Source organism: Simochromis diagramma, unplaced genomic scaffold, assembly GCF_900408965.1.
Source record: "Simochromis diagramma unplaced genomic scaffold, fSimDia1.1 OVJJ01000753.1, whole genome shotgun sequence".
Lineage (NCBI taxonomy): Eukaryota > Metazoa > Chordata > Actinopteri > Cichliformes > Cichlidae > Simochromis > Simochromis diagramma.
In genome coordinates, this window is record NW_024387523.1 from 6,556,294 (window position 1) to 6,577,784 (window position 21,491).

Consider the following 21,491-nt stretch of genomic DNA (forward strand, 5'->3'; position numbering starts at 1 on the left):
GTGGAGGAAAAACATCCGACAGTCGCTGCCAAAAAACCCTGTCATTAGGGATTTTTTATTTTTATTTTATCAGTGTATGCAAAATGCCTAAAACTATTAAACAGTTAAGATACTTGGAAACCAGGATGAAAATTATCCCATTTTAAAAAAAAGAATACACTTAAAAAGACCCTGACTCTAGTGATAGAGTCTAAAGTGTGGCTGATGATCCAGAGAAGAGTGCCCCAGAATAATATGCTATAAAATCAGACTTCAGTAATCTGAAAATGCAGGTGATAAAATGTGCAAATGATAAAATCTGATATGAATGAATCGCATGCATCTCAATTAAGATGAAAGCTTTTAGTGCCAGTGGAATCCAAGAGACAGTTTGCAGTAAAAATGTGAAAGATTTAAAGAAATTACTTCAAATTAGAAAATAATACTCACCATTTTCCTTTTGTTCACTCAAGCATCCAAAGACCTGTGTGACAGCTACGCAGGTCATCCAGCAGAGGCATCGCTGAGGTAAGAAACAGAAATGGTAACCACCTTTAATTTTATCACAGGCCCAAACGGACACAGCGGAAACCAGAAGCCTTTGGCAAGGAGGACTTTAATTCTACACAATAATACATATATACAGTTTTATACGCTTTAATTTCATACAAAAAAAACAAGTCATGTACAGGTTGGCGGTGGGGACTATGACCTAGAAGAACTCATAATAAATACCATCAACAGGGGCTGTGTGCTTAACCTCGATAGAGAGACGTCAGGTCTGAAAATGTCAAACATGGAAAAGGCAGTTATTGGAGTTTGAATGAGTGGGAATGTTCCCACAACTAATGCTTACGTAAACCACTGAGCAAAACATAAACGCGTCGCCCACTCCATCCAACAGACACACACTCTCACACCCAGAAATCATTGCATGACAACATATTTATCATATAAGAGAGGCAGCAAAGGCCCATGTAGGGGGAGTGTCCCGTCATTATTATCTTCTTACATTACTGGTGAATAGTAATAAACCCACTAATTTATGGCAGATTCTCCATATAGGGGACATTTCTTTTATAAAACAAGAAGTCTATGTGCAGGTCTTTAATTAACAACGTAAACAAGAAGTTGAGACACTTGCCTCTGCCACAGATGTTTGCAATACTTTCCAATTTGAATGATCAGATGTTTGTATAACAGAATCTCTTCTCCGTGTCTCCTTTTTTTACCCTTTCCTTTCACTTCAGAATCGGAAGACTTTTTCATCTCCAAAGCTGATTCTTTTTTTGATGACAGACTCTGGTAGCATTTCCTTATTTTCTTTACATGCTGGTTAAAATAACAGGTAAACAGAAAGAAGGGTGGAAGGTGTTTCAGAAGTCTAAAGGAAGACAGGAGCTGCATAGTGGGCTACTTTGGATACAAACAATCTTCCATTTAAAGATTTTTTTTTTTGCCTCTGCCGAGGTGAGAACTAGAAAAGACTTCACTCTTTCCCCCACATCTTCTGTGGCTTATTTTTAGTCTCTGCTGCAAAAACATGCCTCTTGTGGCTACAGAGATGGACGCCAGAGGAGCGAGAAGTTAAGGTGTCCATGCTTTAATGACAGATGAGGCCCCAATTTATTCAACAGTTCCCACTGCTCCACACAGAAAGGACTGTAAACCCTTCATCATTCAGTCTTTGGAGGGTTGTGGGTCACCGGCTGATGTCCCGGTTGCCCTCCCAGCTCTTGGTGCCTGCAGCCTCACTGATCCCTAAGTTCTCAAAGAAAGGGTGTTTTAGAGAGTCAGCCAGTGCAAGCCTCTTGGAGGGCTCATACTCCAACATGCTTTCGATGAGGTCAAACAGCTGGTGGTGCTCTTCCGCCTCGGACAGCAGATATCGCTGAAAGAAGGAAAAAAAAAAAGAAAAAAAAAAGTGGAAATTAGTGGCAAAAAAAAAAAAAACCTCCAACATGAAATACAAGAAACATCTGTTGCATCATACAGGGAACTTTTCATCCCCGCTAATCATCAAATTCATGCCCTTCTCACTCACTCCACTTACCCGTAATGGTTTGCAGTTTTCTCTAACATATTTTCCCGCTGAGGAGCTCTCATCCCAATCAAGACGACCACGATAGAAGTATTTCTGCTTCCTGAGAGAGTAAGAGGAGTTTAAAATGTTGCTTTAAAAATATGTTTGCATCAGGCACATTTTTAATTTTTTCACATTTTTTCCTTTACTTGTGTTTTTATGTTCTCTTACCGAGTCTTACGAATCATCCTGGAGGGCACTGGTCCCAGGATTCTTTCCATCATAGCCAAATGTTCCCTGTTGTCATGAGTCTGCAAAAAATATAAGATAAGCAAGAATGAGAGGGGAAAAGACTCACACAGAAAGGAAGAGAGTGATTCAGTAGATAATCAGAATTTAACTACTTCAGGTTCTGCTGCTGCATATGGTGTCTTCGGTTTTAGAGAGCTCACCAGTGGCAAGGGTTCATTCTTACCAGCACTGAATAATTGTACACTTGCATTTACAAGGACCCATTTACATTAGAGCTTTAACTAATAGTTGAGATTTCAGCAAATAAATCAGTTTACAAAAAGTAAATAAAAGGCGTATTCTGCTGAAACAAACTGTGTGCTGCCGTGTACCTGAAACAAAGTGAAGCCCAAGTAGTACTCAAACAGGATACAGCCAATGCTCCACACATCGCAGGGATGACTCCACCCCAGCTCTGAAACACAAAAGTATAAGTACACTAAACCACCACAGGATTACAAGAGGACAGGATTACCACCTTGTGATTGTAAGCTTCCCACAATCAGCCACGTTTTAATTTACATCCATTTCTGGCCAGATTCACTCAGTGTTTGCAGTGAAGACTGGGAATGAATTTAACAGGAAAGACAGACACACACACACTCTCTACTTCTAAGTTTAGGCTTAAAACTTTCCTTTTTGACAAAGCATATAACTTGGGGCTGGGACCAGGTAACTGTGAATATTGAGTATCAAGCCTGGTTCTGCCAGAGATTTCTTCCTGTTTAAAGGGTTTCTTTTCCTCCAAAAGTTTTTCGTTTGCACCGTCACCAAAGTGTGTTTTTGGTCATTTGGTCATTAACAGACCAGAAATTATATATCAGCACAATCTCTGTTTCTATCTCCCACTTATAATGCCCGGGAACGTGTTTTTGAACAACATTATGTTACAGTCAGTTGATCTTTTATCATCAATTACTTATCAGTACATTGTTGAGTTTAAAGCAACATGCACGCTGGAAAGGATTCGCATGCTTGCTGAAGAAGTCACACAAAAAACATTCAAATGATCCAATTTGTTTTTGATGTGAGTCATTTTGCACTCCTTACATCAACCAGCCCCAATTTATCTCAGCATAAACTGCTTTCAGTAGATACTTATTGTACCACTGATGATACACTTGTGTAAAAGTGAATATTTCACATACTTGAATATCACATATCATAAATCCCATTTGTTTTTCCTAACAGAGCAATCAGCCTGTGCCTGTTTGAACCCGTTTCTTTTTTTTTGTTTGTTTGCTTTTTAAAATAACTTCAAAGTAAACTTTTGGTCTTCCAGGTAAAGCATATTGTGTCAACTGAAAAAGCCACAGCTGCTCATGTGACTGGGCCAAAGATTTGTGGATATAATCACAAAACCATCTACTGTACATCTATAGCAGTTCTCACCTAATATGACCTCAGGGGCACGGTAATGCCGCGTGGACACAATGGTGCTGTGGTGCTCGTGGTCAAATGTGGCACTGCCAAAGTCCACCACGCGTACTGCCGTGCTCTTAACAGTCCGCTCCTCTCGTTTCTGGAAGATGACACGCATGTTTTTCAGAAATGCTTATCTTTCTCTCAGGAGTAAATCTGCAGTAGAGAAGCTTAGCTTTTTTCCCCTTAAAATATAGCAACACGTGTTTTCATATCTATTCATCATAACTGCCAGCAATAAGTAACAGGAAAACTTTCCTCCACCTACAAGAAAGGTGACACATTTTCATAAAGAACTTTTTTTTTTCTTCATATGTAAAATGAACAAAAAGTAGCCCTTGAGTTTTGGAACCAACCTGCCTATAAACAAATATGATTGTTGGGTTTTTGTTTTGTTTTTTTAAACTGTTTTCCTTGACTCTTACCTTCTCTACGTTGTAGGACATGGTGAAGTCTGAGTTGACAAACAGGATGTTCTCAGGCTTGAGGTCTGTATGTGTCAGCTTATTGTCGTGGAGAACTACGGAGGTAAAAAGCAATCTTCACTGATTAAGTTATTCAAAATTGTCAGTTACCTTGCATCACTTTATACAAACTGTCTACTCACCATTTATTACAACATATAATACTAATCATAATCATAATACTAATAGAAAAGAATCAGAAAAGCACTACTAGAATATCTCAGTAAAACCAACATGAGAACATTAACAACAGTAAACAAGTTAAAGGGCTTGGTGAGGATATGTAGCTTTTATTTACTAAAGACAAACTTGATAAGTCAGTGGGGCCAACACCCTTTTTGCTATGATGCCCTCCTGTGGTAAATGTCTACCACAAACACCAGATGATTTGAACAAGTATAATCATCAAGTCAAAAGCTAAATTACAGCTCAAGTTATAAGAATCAATGTATTCCCTTTTCACAGTATTCCTAATTCCCATCCAATTTATCTGTAAATTTCACAGACCATAAAGATACAACTTACATTTCACAGCAAGACAGATTTGGTAGGCCATGTGTCTGACCTGACCAATTGAGTAGGGCAGGTAGTTGTTTTCCTTCAGAAAGTCAAAGGTGCTCAGAGCTAGCAGCTCAAAGGAGATGCACATGTGACCGTGGTAGTCAAACCAGTCATACATCTGTACACATAAACTGCAAGACAGACAAAGCATGGGAGGTTCAGGGAGTGAGCTGACAAATTCACTTCAATCACGTAAACCAGCTTAAACCTCGGAGTGAACACAAGACACTAAGCAATACAGGTTTAACCACAGTGCCGCATGACTGAGTCAGAACTCACAATTTGTTATCCGGATCCTTTTCATTGATCTTCTCCAGTACATTGATCTCCAAGCGAGCTGCTTCCTTGTATTTCTCCACATTCTTGATAATTTTCAGAGCAACGTGGGCTCCTCCCCTGTAAAACACAAGAGATTATGAATACAAACACTAGCGTGATGAAACACACAACATGCCTTAATTTTTTTTTTTTTTTTATGTAATCCCTGTGTGCAGCCCTGAATGCTAAACACTAGCACTTGTTTATTTATAGATTCAAGACAGAGTAGTTAACCGCCTGGCTATGAGAGCAAAGGCTACAATTATCAAGTTATTTATAGGACGGGAAAAAAAAATATGTGTGTGTGTGTGTGTGTGTGTGTGTGTGTGTGTGTGTGTGTGTATATATATATATATATATATATATATATGAAAAGTCACTGCAGCAGTTCCAGCTGGTTGGAAGACATTAACCCATAACGGCGGTACATCACGATCTTAAGGCCCTGGGCATGAACATGAACTGATGGACATTTCTAGCTCTGTCACAAGAAAATAAATCTTCCGCAGGGAGAGAAGCACAAATAGCCCCTGTTCACATGAGGGGCTCATAGTCACAGGGGACTAAAATACTCTTGAGCTGATTTTCAGAATACATCACGATGTGGTGAACAGAACCAGAATTAAAATCAGAAATGTCTTTCTGCCATGTCTGGTGTGATAATGTGACTCTAAAATTACCGATAATGAACAATCTCAACAAGTTACTTGAAACATAAAACACTGTTTACCTTAATAAAAAAAACTCTGTGTAAATCCTTTGTGCTGTCATTGATTCACAGTGGTCCGTAAATTGTATTGCACAGGTACAGCAACAGACATAACGATAATTTAAGACTAATTATTTTTCTTATGAAATTTCAGGCTGTTCATCATCACTATCTCTGAAGAAATTCTGGCCAATCAAAAGCCTACAAACAATAACACAGTGAGACATCAAAAAAAGAAAATAAAGGTGCACAGCCTGGAAATCAGTTTTCCTTATTCACATGTAAAAGTAGAAACAAACTTCTCAAAAACCTTCACCCTGGCATGAGTTTTTCAAAGGTCAAGGCAAAATGGATAGAAAAAGCTATTTTTTCCCAAAATACATGTGGCTGTAACCATAAATAAAAGACATTTAGAGAGGTAGTTTCTTTCTCCTACAGAGGGTTTTATGCAATACTGGTACTGGTCCACCCTGCTCAATACAGGCTGCATGTTGCCCATGTACTAAAAATGGGTTAAACACCTCTGATGTATCCTAATATCACAGCCCAAAACATGCACGGAGAGGCTTTTGTTTCTTGTTGCTGAGGAAACAACAATTCCCTAATGAACTACTAAGACACCCAGAGACTGAGAGCTCACACACCTGCGATGGTCAATGCACCGCATCACCCTGCCAAAGGTGCCTTCCCCCAAAGTGCTGACAATCTCATCTGCAACACAGTACAAAGAGAAAAAAAAAACAAGAGAGGGAGAGCGGGGGGGGGAAAAAAAGAAGCATTAGAAATGTGGACTCGTGCAGGAATACACAATGCAAAAGTGTAGACAGGCGAATCAGTGCTAGCGCCCATCCCCTTTCCGAATTGCTGCCTACTGAGTCTGGCAGGCTTAAAACGTTGCGCGTAAGGCTATGGTAACTAAATGGTGTTATGATGTAAACCAAAGGGGGCAAACATAAAGCACTCCCTTCCTTTGATGACCAATTTGCAGTCATTGAAGCTATTAGAGTGCATCCTTTTGTCTTTGCCCAAAACGATACAAATGCTGTATAAACTTGAAACATTAAAAATAATATGTATTGTAATAATTCTCAAATGAAGCGTTTAATGTAAAGAAAGTCTTAAAATGTGCACTGGTTGTTCTAACCTTAGTGAAATTTGCTAAATAAGTGATGTGACCCTGAAACCATCCGAGTGAAAAACATCTAGCTTAAGTTACAGATTTAAAACTGTAACTGAGTTGTAAGCTAAAGCGCAACATAAACAAACAGCTGCAAATTGGATTTCTAAGTTTAGGAAAGTCAAATAACCTGTGAAACATAAAGGAAATGCTCCACAGCTTAAAAATCTTAGGAAAAAAAAAAAAAAAAAAAAAAAAAAAAGCAGATTGTATCTAAAGTCCCTCCTAAAATCTTCAACATTCTTGCAATCCACCCTGCTATTTCAGCTAGAGCGAAGAGCATTCTAGCAAGGCATCATCATCATCATGATCATGATCATCAGGCACTCCCCATGTCATGTAAATGCTCTATGCTTTAATACTCATATGGAGAAGGGTTACGATAGAGTAGTGGCAGTGAGTACATCTCTCTTGCAGGACGTCCCCACTCCGACAGATCAGGTGCCCTTCCTCGTCGTCCCTCACACTCAGTGCACGCGTCCGGCTGTTGCTCCGCTGTATTCACACCCAAACGGCCATCAGCAGGTCACAACACGACCGAAGGGGACAGGGGGGGTTTCAGGGGCAGCCGCAGCCACGGCGTCAGGTGGCACAGGTGGATGAGGAGGGAGGAGGAGGGTGGTAGTTGATGTAGTTGTGGTTGTAGGTGGGTTTCATGGTCATTGGGCGATTCACGCATGACACCACGTGAAGGAAATATATAACGATAGGGATATAGTGCAAGGGAACAAGTCAAAGATCACATGTTGTCCTCTGCTCCTCTCCCGCCCCCCTACCTTTAAACCACAGCTGCTTACAAACAAGGAAGCAACTGGCACATCCATTCATCAACGCAACAACCAATTAAAACAATAATATATATATAACTACTTCAAAACTTTGCAACAAGATGAAAGATAAAATAACAACGCCATAAACATTCAAGCAGGACTTCTTTAAAGATAATCCCAGCAGTTATACTACATCAAATTCAAACCTTTTCCTCATTTATGTTCATAATAATACTTAACAGGTGTGATTAACCACACCCCACACAAAAAGAAATAACTAGAGCCAACTCATTTTAAATGCCAATAAATTTTAATAAAAATCTAATGCACCATGGTTGGCAGAACATTTTCACTTTTTTCATCATTAAAAAAAAATAATAATAATAACTGCAAGAGCCAAAACAAAAATCACAAGGCTTTCTGCCCTCTTATGAATAAAAAAAAATAAAGTAATAAATTACAGTAACAATTATCGGTGACAAAATAGTGGCTGAAGTACTAAAAAGTGTCTGTATAAAAATGAAAATGCTCTACCATAAAAAGGAGAAAGAATTTTTGAAAAAAAAGAGCCAATTAGAGCCAAACCCACCTATTCACAAATATAATAAAACCCCTGTGACAGAACAAAAATAAATCAAAGGTTTTACTACTTACCAAATCTAGGGGCTGTAAAGAAAAGGTTAGGACAGGACAGAGGCAGAGAGAGCTGAGTGAAAGAAACAGGAGGTGGAGGTAGAGGATGAGGACTTAAAGCACAAACTCAGGTCTGGCTGTACTCACCGAGGAGGATGCGCTATAGGACCTGGTTCTACGCCGCCTTCGTTTGTGCTTACGCCTGCTGCCTTTCCTCCGGTACGACTCTTCTTGTTCACGCTCCCTCTCACGGCCGCGTCTGTAGTCGTACATGTTTGGCGAGAAGTCACGTGGATAGTAACTTTCGGCTGCTCCATGTGGCTCCCTGTCTCTGTCGCGTTCTCTGCTCTGATCAAACCGTCTGTATCCCTCGCAGTATCTTCTGTCAAACGGTCGTTGTTCCACTGACCGATTGTCATAGCTGCGACTGAATAAGTGAGCAGAGAAATATCCCGAAACCTTAGGACTGGCAACCAATAATAAAGTGAAAGAGGGTTAAATATAACATGAAAGAGTAAAAGCCCAAGCTAATTTGACCATAACGCACCTCCGTGACCGTACATAGCTTCCTTCCTGTCTGTGTCCACGTCCCCTCCTGTCTCGGTCTCTTTCTCTGTCACTGCTGGAGGAGTAAGTCGGCGTTCTTCTGTGTCGATGTCTTCGCCCTCTGTCTCGGTCTCTGTAACGATCCTGGTAGCTGGCTCGACTGTCTCTTTCCGAGGACGAGTATCGTCTTGTGTGAGGCATCTGGTGTAAAAAGGAAACAAATTAGCACAGAGTACCAAAATATGTTTAAGGAAAGTCACTCCTTACATTCAAATTATTGGAGCAGCTGATCACTGCCAAACTCATGGGATTTGAGGGACTAAATACCTGCACGTTTCTCGTGTGTAATTACAGACCCCCCCACAATACCGTAAAGTTCAGAGTTATTCCCCAAAGGCTCAAATCAGGACTGTGTATATCAGCACAGCTTTTCCACATATGGGTTCACAAAGCAAAAATCGGTGTTACCTTACTGAACAATACTCCCTTTCCTTTTTATTTTTTGACCTTTCGCCAATAAAAACTTATTAAACCTTAAGTAATTTGAACTCCGCACAATCCAGAAGTCTCGCGAGTCTTCTGGGTTCCCTGATTTAACTGTCGTTATGTTTTAAGAATTTAAATTGAAAGTAAAAAGACAATTTCATAACAAACTTTATTGTCAACTTGGAAACAGGCACTTTTAGCAGCATACGTTCAACTGCATGACAAGTGTAAATATTATTTTTACTGTTTAATTAAACTACCCTTAACCTAGAACTAGACATTTCTGTAAACGTGGTTATATAGGAGGCCACCCTCAGAACAACAGTTCAACTTTCCTTCATGCCTAAAAAGGCAACAAAATTTTCCAAAGGACCTAAAACTATGTGCAAAACTATTGCAACGGGTCTGAAAATACTGAAAATAAGAAGAACAGCGTTCAAATGAGATGATATAGCTATAATAACCCTGTTGCATGACCATAATAAACTTGACAACCCCCAAACCACACAGCGGTGCATCAAACCATTGCAAAACCATTAGCACTGTAGTCAGAAGTAATTATTAGAGCAAATGAGTTCAGTTGAGCTTTATCCAACGCAGAGTGAAAGCACAAGTAAATGCCAAGTTAATAAATTGATCGTGGCTACTCATTAAGCGTTGCCTATGCTGTTTACACACATTCCAAGACGATGCAACACTCGTTAAACGTAAAGCTAAATTACCGTTAAGGTCGTTAATCTCTGCATGGATTAGTAAAATTAAGCATCTTTAACACACCAGCCCATTTACTAACAGCACCAACATTTCAAAGCCAGGAGAGAAGTAACTAATCAACAAGCGACGTAGTATCTATTAGCATGCACTGCTAGCAACTAGCTAATGTAAATAATTTGACCGCCATCTTAACTTAGCTACGTTCGTCAAGCTAACTTGCTACTTACGCTAGCAGCCGCGCTAACTGCAGAATCGCTATGTAGCTTATTTAAATAAACACGGTGTTTACCGTTTTAGCAGCGAGCCCTGTACGTTTATCCCACAAAAAATCCGTGGTGGCGTTCCACTTTTCTCCTCTACCTTCTCGCCAGCTCGATGTTCAAAGCTCTTTTGCTATCACCTAGCCAGTTTTTTTTTCTGTCTGCTTAGTACAGCTAGTTCTGGTTCAATTCGGCGCTCGTACCGCCCTCCTGTGCTCAAATGTGGCTACTCCTGTTCGAAGGTAGACATCCACCAAGGAACTAGTGAGGAATTACCACCCCAACCTACAACCGTTACAAGTCCTTATTAAATTATGGACAGCTGGTTTTTATCAGCTACCTTTTAACTTTTGTTTTCTCCATGTCCAAATATTTGACTTACTGTTTTAAACCTTTTAAAATGACATACCTGTGGTGGTATACAAATTACTATGGAGAAAGGGCAGTGAACAGATTTAGGAGGAAAGGCTGAGATGGTTTAGACGTGTAGATGAAGGATAGTGGATATAATGGAGGCAGATGGCGGCATTCTTGCTTTTATAAGCTTTTACATGTTAAGTCACACATTTTGATTTTAATTCCTTGTAGTTTTATTACAAACATTTTGATTTATTTCTTTGGTAAAAACAACTTGAAAATGAGCTGCAGACTTTGCAGCCACACACATATAAAAGATGCCCTCTTTTTCACTTTTTCAGATTAACACGTAATAAGTTTGAACCTACTTAGAAATTTTTATTTTCGTTCAGCTGTACAAAATCTGTTATAAAATGAATACATTTGCATTAGTATCTGCATGATTTGAAGGCATTATCCCCAGGAGTAAGAGAAAAGCACAGTAGGACAAACTTAAAGCATCCTCATAGTCCATCAGTTTGATGATGGTGATGGCTCTAAAGCACACAAAACAGGGAAACAGAGAGACTAGTAAGCCAGCAGGGATAACCAGGATAACATAATTTTTCTCCACATACGAAAGTAGTTTACCATTGACTGAGGTAGTGTTACTCTTCCGCCCGTCCTCCTTTTAAGTCTTATTTAAATTCTCATTCACACTAATCATTTGTTCCAAGCAACTGGAGCCTCGGTAGATCCACTCCTTATGATCATCATCCTAAACATGAAATGAACACACTACAGTAAGTCACACAATTGAAATAAATATAACAGGATTTTAAAAAAAACAGGAACAACTTAAGATGGAACAGACCAGAAAAACAACTTCCATCAAACTGCAGTCGATCTCCAGTACTTTACACCTCTGCAGGAATCCGTTACGTTCCACGTTTACAGTCTGTCCGACATGGTACTGCGTCATGGGTGGATAAGGCCACTTCTTTAAATAATTCTGCATGAAAAGCTTGTGCTTTTCATCTAGGATATCATCCAAAGGGTTCTCCACTGTCATAGAAAATGGAAAATCTTCTTAGTAGCAGTATTATAATAGCAGCTGCTGTGGACAGCGAGTATAGAAGAATTGGGATTCTGGATTTTATAAAATTAGATATTATGGACTTGATGACACCAGCTGTCATAAGACGACAGGCGGGGTACACCTGGACAGATCACTAGTCTGTCACAGGACTAACACAGAGACAGACAACCATAAATAACCTGAACTTACGCGGTTTGCAAACCATGTTCATTGCACGTAAGCTAGCATACACTGGAGTGTGATCATCAGTAAAAATCAGGAACCTGGAATATAAAAATTAAAAGCAATTTTACACTTTTTTCCCACCTTCACAATCTGAATTTATCACCAGAGTAAAACACACTAACCTCATGCGGTTTTTTCTGGAGGGGACCTCTGCCATGAAACCAGGCACGAACTGGTCGTCTTTGCTCCGGACCACCACACGCGCACCGACAAGCAACTCATTCACCTTTGGCATGTGTTCAAAGGCAATGTGGTGACCAGACACTAGGCTCCTCCCCTTCTCCTTAAAGTTGACCTTGTATTTCACCCTGCCGTCTTCTGAAATGATTAAAGAAACATTGGAAACACTTCAGATTATACCACATTTGCTTCTACGTACTGCATTTTCTTGAAAGAAGAAATGTCAGGTGCATTTGTTAAATTAAATGGGGTTTTTTCTCATATCAAATGTATCTATTTTCTTTGAGAGCGTAATCAAAAGCGTTTAAGCGCCAGCTGTTAAGTTACAGCATCACAATCTGTGTCAAAATGTGCTGTCAGAGGAATTCAGTTGGTGAGGCCCAAACACCAACAAACTTTAAACTGTGGTAATGTCACTCATATGTCATATCGCATGGTGTGTGTAATAACAACAAGCACAACCACAACCACTCAACAAAATAAAGAAGAAAAAAAAAAAAAAGAGTAGAAAAAAAAAATCTAAACGTTGCTAGTCTAGCCTCAACTATGGGACACGGATATGTAAGAAACATACCTTCCTTTAGCATCACATAATTTCTTTTGTTTACTTTGAAGTTTAACATTTTTGTTATCTTAGCTACCAGAGCAACAGTGTGTCGAGCTCTGCTTGCCGTGACATCCTGATGACAATCAGTGTCAACAGAGCTACAGAATGTCTCCAAATAAATGCAATTCATTGCTTAACGTACGCACTACCTCAAAGCCATTTCACAGATTAAACTGATTAAATGTCAACCAACATTCCCAACTACACAAAACAAGACGTCTTTAATCGACGAGTAGCTGTCAAGCTAAAGACAAATTTGAAACTTTACAATCTGCTTTGTGCTTACCAATAGAGCCTTTTCTTTATTATTCTTACCCTTTGTTATTATTTCAACAATTGTCCCTGGATGCCAGCTCAAAGGCCTCTTTCTGGCCAGGACCTTCATGTTCACACTGATCTCTTTTTGTGGCACTGCAGCAGGGGTCTTTGTGGATGAGGACTGAGAAGCAGCTGATACAGTGGTTACAGGAGTTACTCCTGTCGGCGTAAAAGGAGCAAAATGTCATTTGACGATTGGATAGATCTTGTGATTTCTGTGTTTGGAAATCTGGTAGTGATCTGTTCCTCAGTGTACAAAGCAAGATCTTTAAATTTGCCAATATTTTCTACTCTTCAACAATATAATACAGCTTTAAATCAGCTTAAAAACACACAAATCCCCACATAAACCTAAGATCTGGGCAAAAAAAAAGGGCGTACATGGAGTTTTTTATGTTTTTCCATAATGTATATTTTGTGGTCATTACCTGAAGCGCTTGCTGGTTTTGTCGATGTTTTCGTTGCCTTGCTCTCAGCACTTGTGTTTGTGTCGGCTTGTGATGACTTTGCCGTTTTGCCTTTTGCATCAGGAACTGTACCCGCTTGCTGCGTCAGTGTTTTCACTGGGCTGCTTTTGGCGCTGCTTTCTGCGTTTGTTGTCAGAGTCGATGTCTTTGCTCCGCTTCTGATGGAGTTTCTTCTCTCCTGATGTGTTGTGTCATTCTTAGTGTGTTTTCCGTTCTTTTTGGCCATTTTTTTCCTCTTGTTTGAACGTGTACTTGAAATAGAAAAGTCGGTATCACTCGAGTCTCCGCTGGGTTCCCACTGCATGTCAGACCCATCAGTACCTAAAGACTCATCTTCACTCCAGTGATTCTGAGGTGATGGAGGAGATAGAGAGCTGGTCATTTGAGATCCAGTCATTCTGGTCAGGACCACTACTGGGCTCTTCAAAGCGAGAGGGTGTTTTTTTCTCAGAACTCTTTCTTGTTTTTCGCTGTCTTTTGGCTTAGATGAAAAAGAAGCCGAGCCATCAGAAGCCAGAGGTCTGTGGACTTGAGTGTCTGAGGGAGCAGACTTGCATGACAGTGGTGATGCTTGTCCTAAAAACAGTAAAAATCACAGGTTAAATTGTAGCTTTCAAACAAACCTACCAAGTGCACATTTTTTAATTCAATTTTGCTTTACCACAGCTTGCTTGGTTATTGTCATCGTCCAAATCTGTGTCGCTGTACTCCCATTCCAACAATGAGTAAAGTTTCTTGACAGTATCCTCACATGCAGCCACAGACCTGAATGACAAAAACAAAGAGAAATGAATGAAGAGAAGATAGAAAACACAGAGAAAGTAACCAGTGTACAGGCTCTGATATTTAACATAGCACATTCATGCCTCGGAAGAGATTCTGGCAAATCATCAGGCGACTCAGGAGGGGAAAGTCGTGCTCTACCTGCACTGTGTATAGTGCAGGTGGAGCACTGCTGACTTTGACTAAGAATATTGTCGTGCGGTGGAAGGAATACTTCTTAATCCCACTGACACATCTTTCGTAGAGGAAGCAGAGTCTGGGGAAAAGGGGGACCACGGTCCTCAGCCGGAAAAACGGTTGAGTTGCCACTCCAGGTCAGAGACAAGTAACTTCCCCGAGTGGAGGTGCTTAAGTATCTTTGGGTTTTGTTCACTAGTGCAGTGACTAAAAGATCGAGATCGCGGATACAAGCAGCAGAAATTAGCTTTCTCCGAAGGGTGGCTGACCTCTCCCTTAGAGATAGGGTGAGGAGTTGGCCATCTGGGAGGGGCTCAGAATAGAGCCACTACTCCTCCACATCAAAAGCAGCCAGCTGAGGTGGTTCGGGCATCTGACAAGGATGCCTCCTTGGTGAGGTGTTCCGGTATGTCCCACCGGGAAGAAGCCCCAGGGCAGACCCAGGCACGCTGGAGAGATGATATCTCTTGGCTGGCCTGGGAATGCCTTGGTGTTCCCCCATACAAGCTGGAGGAGGTGGCCGGGGAGAGGGAGGTCTGGGCTTTTCTGCTTAGGCTGCTGCCTCGGATAGGAAAATGGATGGATGGATGGCATCCATGCCATCAAAAATATATAAAGAATCATCACATTTAGAACAAAATCGTGTCTTTTAAAGAAAGCCAAAACAACTTTTTTTTTAAATCTTAAATTTTTTATCTTATATCTTAATATGTTATGCAATGTTCTAGTTAGTGTGCGTTGTATAAAAAGTAAAGGATACACTCAGTACACTTAGTGCCCAGGTTGCAAAAAAAAAAAAGGTTATCTACTTATCACAACACACATTGTTAGAAGCCTGTAGAAGGACGTGTTATTGTGGGACAGTTTTAAGGCAAAGTAGGTGGGATTAACTAAATGTCATTAAAAGCTCAGCAGGGACTACCCTATTCAAGCACTTGCATGAAATTTTTATGCTTTTGCTTCCTTGCAAGAATAAATTATTAATAAATTATGATATATGTCAATTACAGTAGATATTCATTTAGAAAGCTAAAAACAGACAGAGAAGTTCCTCTTTCTATCACGGTCAAAGGAGCTTGCAAAGAAAAGCGTCTGGACTTCTTTAAGTTGCTTGGAGACGTTTCACCTCTCATCCGAGAAGCTTCTTCAGTTCTAAGGTCAAATGGTGGGGAGTCCCAGATTTAAACCTAGTTGGAGTATCCCCCCGCAGAGGGACAAAAGGACCCCTTGATGATCCTCTAATCGTCTGAGCCAAGGTGTGAAACTGGGTGTGGGTCCCAATCAGCCAGGGTTTCGGGTGAGCTCATTGTGAAACCTGGCCCCACCTTATCATGCGAATTCCTGAGGTCAGATGGCCCAGGATGTGGTGGGCGTTAAGGCGTCTGGGGAGGGAATTCAAAACTGGATTATAGATGGCAGACAGTTGGTGTCGTAAACCACCGCATCTGTTCAAAGATGGTCGCTCACAGTGGACATACAGGGAGTGCAGAATTATTAGGCAAATGAGTATTTTGTCCACATCATCCTCTTCATGCATGTTGTCTTACTCCAAGCTGTATAGGCTCGAAAGCCTACTACCAATTAAGCATATTAGGTGATGTGCATCTCTGTAATGAGAAGGGGTGTGGTCTAATGACATCAACACCCTATATCAGGTGTGCATAATTATTAGGCAACTTCCTTTCCTTTGGCAAAATAGGTCAAAAGAAGGACTTGACAGGCTCAGAAAAGTCAAAAATAGTGAGATATCTTGCAGAGGGATGCAGCAGTCTCAAAATTGCAAAGCTTCTGAAGCGTGATCATCGAACAATCAAGCGTTTCATTCAAAATAGTCAACAGGGTCGCAAGAAGCGTGTGGAAAAACCAAGGCGCAAAATAACTGCCCATGAACTGAGAAAAGTCAAGCGTGCAGCTGCCAAGATGCCACTTGCCACCAGTTTGGCCATATTTCAGAGCTGCAACATCACTGGAGTGCCCAAAAGCACAAGGTGTGCAATACTCAGAGACATGGCCAAGGTAAGAAAGTCTGAAAGACGACCACCACTGAACAAGACACACAAGCTGAAACGTCAAGACTGGGCCAAGAAATATCTCAAGACTGGTTTTTCTAAGGTTTTATGGAGTGATGAAATGAGAGTGAGTCTGATGGGCCAGATGGATGGGCCCGTGGCTGGATTGGTAAAGGGCAGAGAGCTCCAGTCCGACTCAGATGCCAGCAAGGTGGAGGTGGAGTACTGGTTTGGGCTGGTATCATCAAAGATGAGCTTGTGGGGCCTTTTCGGGTTGAGGATGGAGTCAAGCTCAACTCCCAGTCCTACTGCCAGTTTCTGGAAGACACCTTCTTCAAGCAGTGGTACAGGAAGAAGTCTGCATCCTTCAAGAAAAACATGATTTTCATGCAGGACAATGCTCCATCACACGCAGTCCAAGTACTCCACAGCGTGGCTGGCAAGAAAGGGTATAAAAGAAGAAAAACTAATGACATGGCCATCCTTGTTCACCTGATCTGAACCCCATTGAGAACCTGTGGTCCATCATCAAATGTGAGATTTACAAGGAGGGAAAACAGTACACCTCTCTGAACAGTGTCTGGGAGGCTGTGGTTGCTGCTGCACGCAATGTTGATGGTGAACAGATCAAAACACTGACAGAATCCATGGATGGCAGGCTTTTGAGTGTCCTTGCAAAGAAAGGTGGCTATATTGGTCGCTGATTTGTTTTTGTTTTGTTTTTGAATGTCAGAAATGTATATTTGTGAATGTGGAGATGTTATATTGGTTTCACTGGTAAAAATAAATGATTGAAATGGGTATATATTTGTTTTTTGTTAAGTTGCCTAATAATTATGCACAGTAATAGTCACCTGCACACACAGATATCCCCCTAAAATAGCTAAAACTAAAAACAAACTAAAAACTACTTCCAAAAACATTCAGCTTTGATATTAATGAGTTTTTTGGGTTCATTGAGAACATGGTTGTTGTTCAATAATAAAATTATTCCTCAAAAATACAACTTACCTAATAATTCTGCACTCCCTATAGATGGCTTCTTTCACTCCTCTTTCAAACCATCTGTCCTCTCTGTCCAAAATGTGAACATTGGCATCCTCGAAAGAGTGACCTTTGTCCTTTAGATGCAGATGGACTGCTGAGTCTTGTCCTGTGGAGGTGGCTCTGCTATGTTGTGCCATGTGCTTGTGAAGTGGCTGTTTGGGCTCTCCAATGTAGAGGTCTGGGCATTCTTCGCTGCATACACCACATTGTTAAGTCTGTGTTTTGGAGTTTTGTCTTTCGGGTGAACCAGTTTCTGTCTGAGTGTGTTGCTGGGTCTGAAATGCCATGCTTGGAGAAAACTCTCCTAAGATTCTCTGATACACCGGCTACATAGGGGATGACAATGTTGTTGCGTCTGTCCTTCTTATCCTCCCTCGCTGGTGTCTGATCTTCTTTTCTGTGCCTGTTTGCTGACTTTAAGAACGCACATTTAGGATAACCGCACGTTTTGAGTGCTTCCTTTACATGCGTGTGTTCCTTCTTTTTCCCTTCAGGCTTAGAGGGAACATGTTCTGCCCGGTGGTGTAGGGTCCTGATTACTCCAAGTTTGTGTTCCAGAGGGTGATGGGAGTCAAAGAGGAGGTACTGGTCCGTGTGTGTTGGCTTCCGGTAAACTTCGATGTTGAGGTTGCCGTTCTCTTCAATGTGCACGGCGCAGTCCAAGAAAGGCAAACAGTTATCCTTTGTGTCTTCCCTGGTGAACTTGATGTTTTTATCCACAGCGTTAATGTGCGCAGTGAAGGATTCCACTTCATGTGTCTTGATTTTGACCCAGGTGTCGTCTACATATCTGTACCAGTGGCTGGGTACTCTTCCTTTGAAAGAGCCAAGAGCCTTCCTTTCCACTTCCTCCATGTAAAGGTTGGCTACGATAGGTGACACGGGGGAGCCCATGGCACAGCCATGTTTTTGTCTGTGGAAGCCTTCGATGTATTTGAAGTATGTTGTGGTAAGGCAGAGGTCTAACAGTGTGAAACTTCCTATCACATTCTTCCATATATGCCAATCTGTTTCACCCTCCAGAGGGTCCCTGAGGATTGACACTTTTCTTCACTCTTCTTCTGTCACCTGTTACTAGGCAAACTCAAATGCAATTAGAAGCTAAATGTGTCCCAGGCCTTTGGCCTAGAATGAATACTATCATGTATGTTTGTAAGCGTGCATGCTTAAACCTTCTGTTGTTCTCGGTCACTTACACCATGGATCCCCTGGACATCGCGCCGAAGCTTAAGACCTTTAAATAGACCGAGCATCACTCTATATAAGCACAATCCTGCAATGTGTGTATAAAAATGATTACAGTTGCACATGCAATAAAAGGTTAATATGTAATTATGATCACACCTGCAATACAAGTTTTAATGTAAGGCCAACCGCTTCAATAAATGTATTAATGAAATGCTGATTAATGCAATGATAATGATGATGGTTATGAATAGTAGCAGTACAATATTTTTCTCATCTCCACACTCCATATCTAACAATTCTTGACTGTTGCTCGTTTTTATTACATTTTATTCCAACAATGAACCAACAAGAGAATGAACCCCAAAACCAGTTTTTTTTGTGTGAGTAGTTAAGCATGTTAAAAGAGTTGTTTGTTAGTTTTTTTTAAAGATTGCCACACTTAATGCTTCCATATTCGTTTACAATGACAACACTCACTCGCAAAGTCTCAGGAGGCACGCGGCCTGTTCCTCTCTCCTTTTCAGCAGAGACTGCAGCTGATTGCATTTCTCCAGCAAATCCGGAGAGACCCGTTGGGTCTCCTTAGCCTTGTCTATTATCCAGCACTCCTCTCTGCTCATCTCAGTCTCATCTCCATCCATAGTTACTGCAACACACAAAGGTTTCACATATCAGAGATTAATTATTACTAATGTTATTCCAAAAAAGCATAGATTTTCTCATGATGCAGAAAAGAAATGAACAATGCAAAGTCCAAACATCTCAAAGACTTACACTTGGGGCTCCTAACACACTAGAAAAGATTGACATCACATCTCTTAGAGGAAGGTCAAGAGCCTTTGAGTGTTTACCTGCATAAATAAAGCACATATTAATAGAAAATGGTTACATTGTGCTGTGGTTTAGCTAACTTACCGCTGAAATGAATCACTAATTTATTGAGCTAGAATGTTTCTGGACAACATGGTGCGTTCTAGTGAGAATAGGGAGCAGGTGAACGAGGTGGAGGTGCACTGGACAGAAAAGGAATTGCATTCAGTAGAAGAAAGACAGAACAATTGTTTGCATGACAGGGAGACGGGTGTAAAAATGACGATGCAGGAACCAGATATAGTGAAGAGGGATGAGTTTAAATAGTCAGAAAAGCAACAGAGAGGTGAAGAAGAGTCCTGGCGGTGATTCGTGACAGAATGATAGCAGCAAGAGTAAAACCAAAGGTTCACAACATGGTAGTGAGACTGGAGATACAAGGTTTAGAGACAGTGGCACTGACAAAAAGACAGTAGGCTGAGCTGGAGATGTCAAAGTTGAAGATGCTCAGATTTTCACTGGGGTGACCAAAAGGAAAAGGATTAGAAATGATTATATCAGAGGGATAGCTCTGGTTAAACAGTTTGGAGACAGCTGAATAGGTGTGGTTAGAGATGGTGCAGAGGAAGGATACTGGCTATAATGGACAACAGATGCCAAGCGGGAGGGAAGGAGGAAGACCACAGAGGAGGTGCATGGATGTCATGAAGGAGGAAATGAAGATGGCTGGTGTGAGAGAAGAGGATGGAAAGGATAGAGTGAGATGGAGGCAAATAATCTGCTTTACTGGCCCTAAAGGGAGCATTTACTACAGGGAATGCTCCCTCATAAAACCTGAGGTATTTTCTCAGATTCTTGGAAATGTAAAATTCACATTTGATAAATTATTCAAACCAACCATCTATTACATGTAACCATGTCTTCATACTGTGTTACCACCATATAACATTTATAATGTTGCTATGAAGAAGATCGTGGCTCAAGAGTTGGCAGTTCGTCTTGTAATCGGAAGGTTGCCGGTTCGAGCCGCGGCTTGGACAGTCTCGGTCATTGTGTCCTTGGGCAAGACACTTCACCTACTGCCTACTGGTGTTGGCCAGAGGGGATATATACATACATATACATACATATTGGTGTGTATATATATATTTGTACTATTCTTAGTTAGCGTATTGTCTGTCTTGTTAATGTTTGTTTATAATGGAGCACTGTAACAAAAAATAATTTCCCCCAGGGATCGATAAAGTATTCTGAAACCTGGCGAACATCTGGTTCCTCTGCATCTAGGTGTGCGGGTTCAAAGAGGGGGGATTAAAAGTAAATCAGAAACACTTCTCAAGCTCAAGGTCGTATATTTTAAAAAAAGACGTCCAGCCAGGATAAGGTGTTAAGGGCTTTACTAAAAATAACTAAATAAATAAATAAAAACCAAAACACCAGCATCTGATTTTGTCTTGAGACTTATTGGTCGAAGCTAGCATGGACTTCAATCAGTTAGCCGTGGAGGCCGTTTCATCCTGACTCTGCGCCTCTTTATCGCACAAAGTGTATCCAACCTGATAAACATTCTTTTAATTTCAGCTAGATTAATTAATTTGATTAATTTTAATTTAAAATGTCAAATAAGAAGCAAGCCATACCTTAGCTTTGTTCTATGGTCTTCTTCTCTTCATGTTGCTGGGTAGACCTGTGAGACTCACTGCCGCCCCCTGCGTCCGGAAATACGACCGACAATCTTCTACTTCTTTTTAAACCGATTGCTATGTATGGAACGCAGAGTTATTATAGTTTTGCATTTTCTTATTAGTTTTACTTTATTTTTATTAGTCTTCCAGATGACTGGATGTTTAGTTGGTTCCAAAGAGCCTGAGGTGTGCCAAGAAAATATCCCC

At 40.8% G+C, this 21,491-nt stretch overlaps 1 protein-coding gene across 8 annotated transcripts; it reads right to left on the minus strand.

The window, feature by feature from the left end:
* Nucleotides 1-576: 576 nt before the first annotated feature.
* Nucleotides 577-21,345, minus strand: clk2a (CDC-like kinase 2a). Of its 8 annotated transcripts, none has more exons than XM_040021262.1 (13): nt 11,341-11,440; nt 8,895-9,094; nt 8,495-8,774; nt 7,349-7,439; nt 6,412-6,478; nt 5,020-5,136; nt 4,705-4,871; nt 4,141-4,235; nt 3,686-3,815; nt 2,626-2,708; nt 2,234-2,313; nt 2,033-2,123; nt 577-1,870 (listed from the first exon to the last, which is right to left on the minus strand). In XM_040021262.1, the coding sequence occupies exons 1-13, from the start codon at nt 11,341-11,343 to the stop codon at nt 1,682-1,684; spliced, it is 1,593 nt and encodes a 530-aa protein (XP_039877196.1). In that variant the 5' UTR covers nt 11,344-11,440; the 3' UTR covers nt 577-1,681. The 8 variants fall into 8 exon arrangements, with proteins under 8 accessions (XP_039877196.1, XP_039877199.1, XP_039877195.1 ...); XM_040021265.1 differs by lacking the exon at nt 11,341-11,440 and adding an exon at nt 10,383-10,662; XM_040021261.1 differs by lacking the exon at nt 11,341-11,440 and adding an exon at nt 10,102-10,314.
* Between the last annotated feature and the right edge of the window lie 146 nt (nt 21,346-21,491).

Excerpts from the sequence above, each read along its gene's own strand:
- clk2a (XM_040021261.1), bottom strand. The coding sequence starts at position 10,125 with ATGCAGAGATTAACGACCTTAACG. Across the intron at positions 4,872-5,019 it reads AAGGATCCGGATAACAAATT|TTTATGTGTACAGATGTATG; the intron begins GTGAGTTCTGAC and ends TCTGTCTTGCAG. Across the intron at positions 2,709-3,685 it reads TGCCCCTGAGGTCATATTAG|AGCTGGGGTGGAGTCATCCC; the intron begins GTGAGAACTGCT and ends TTTGTGTTTCAG.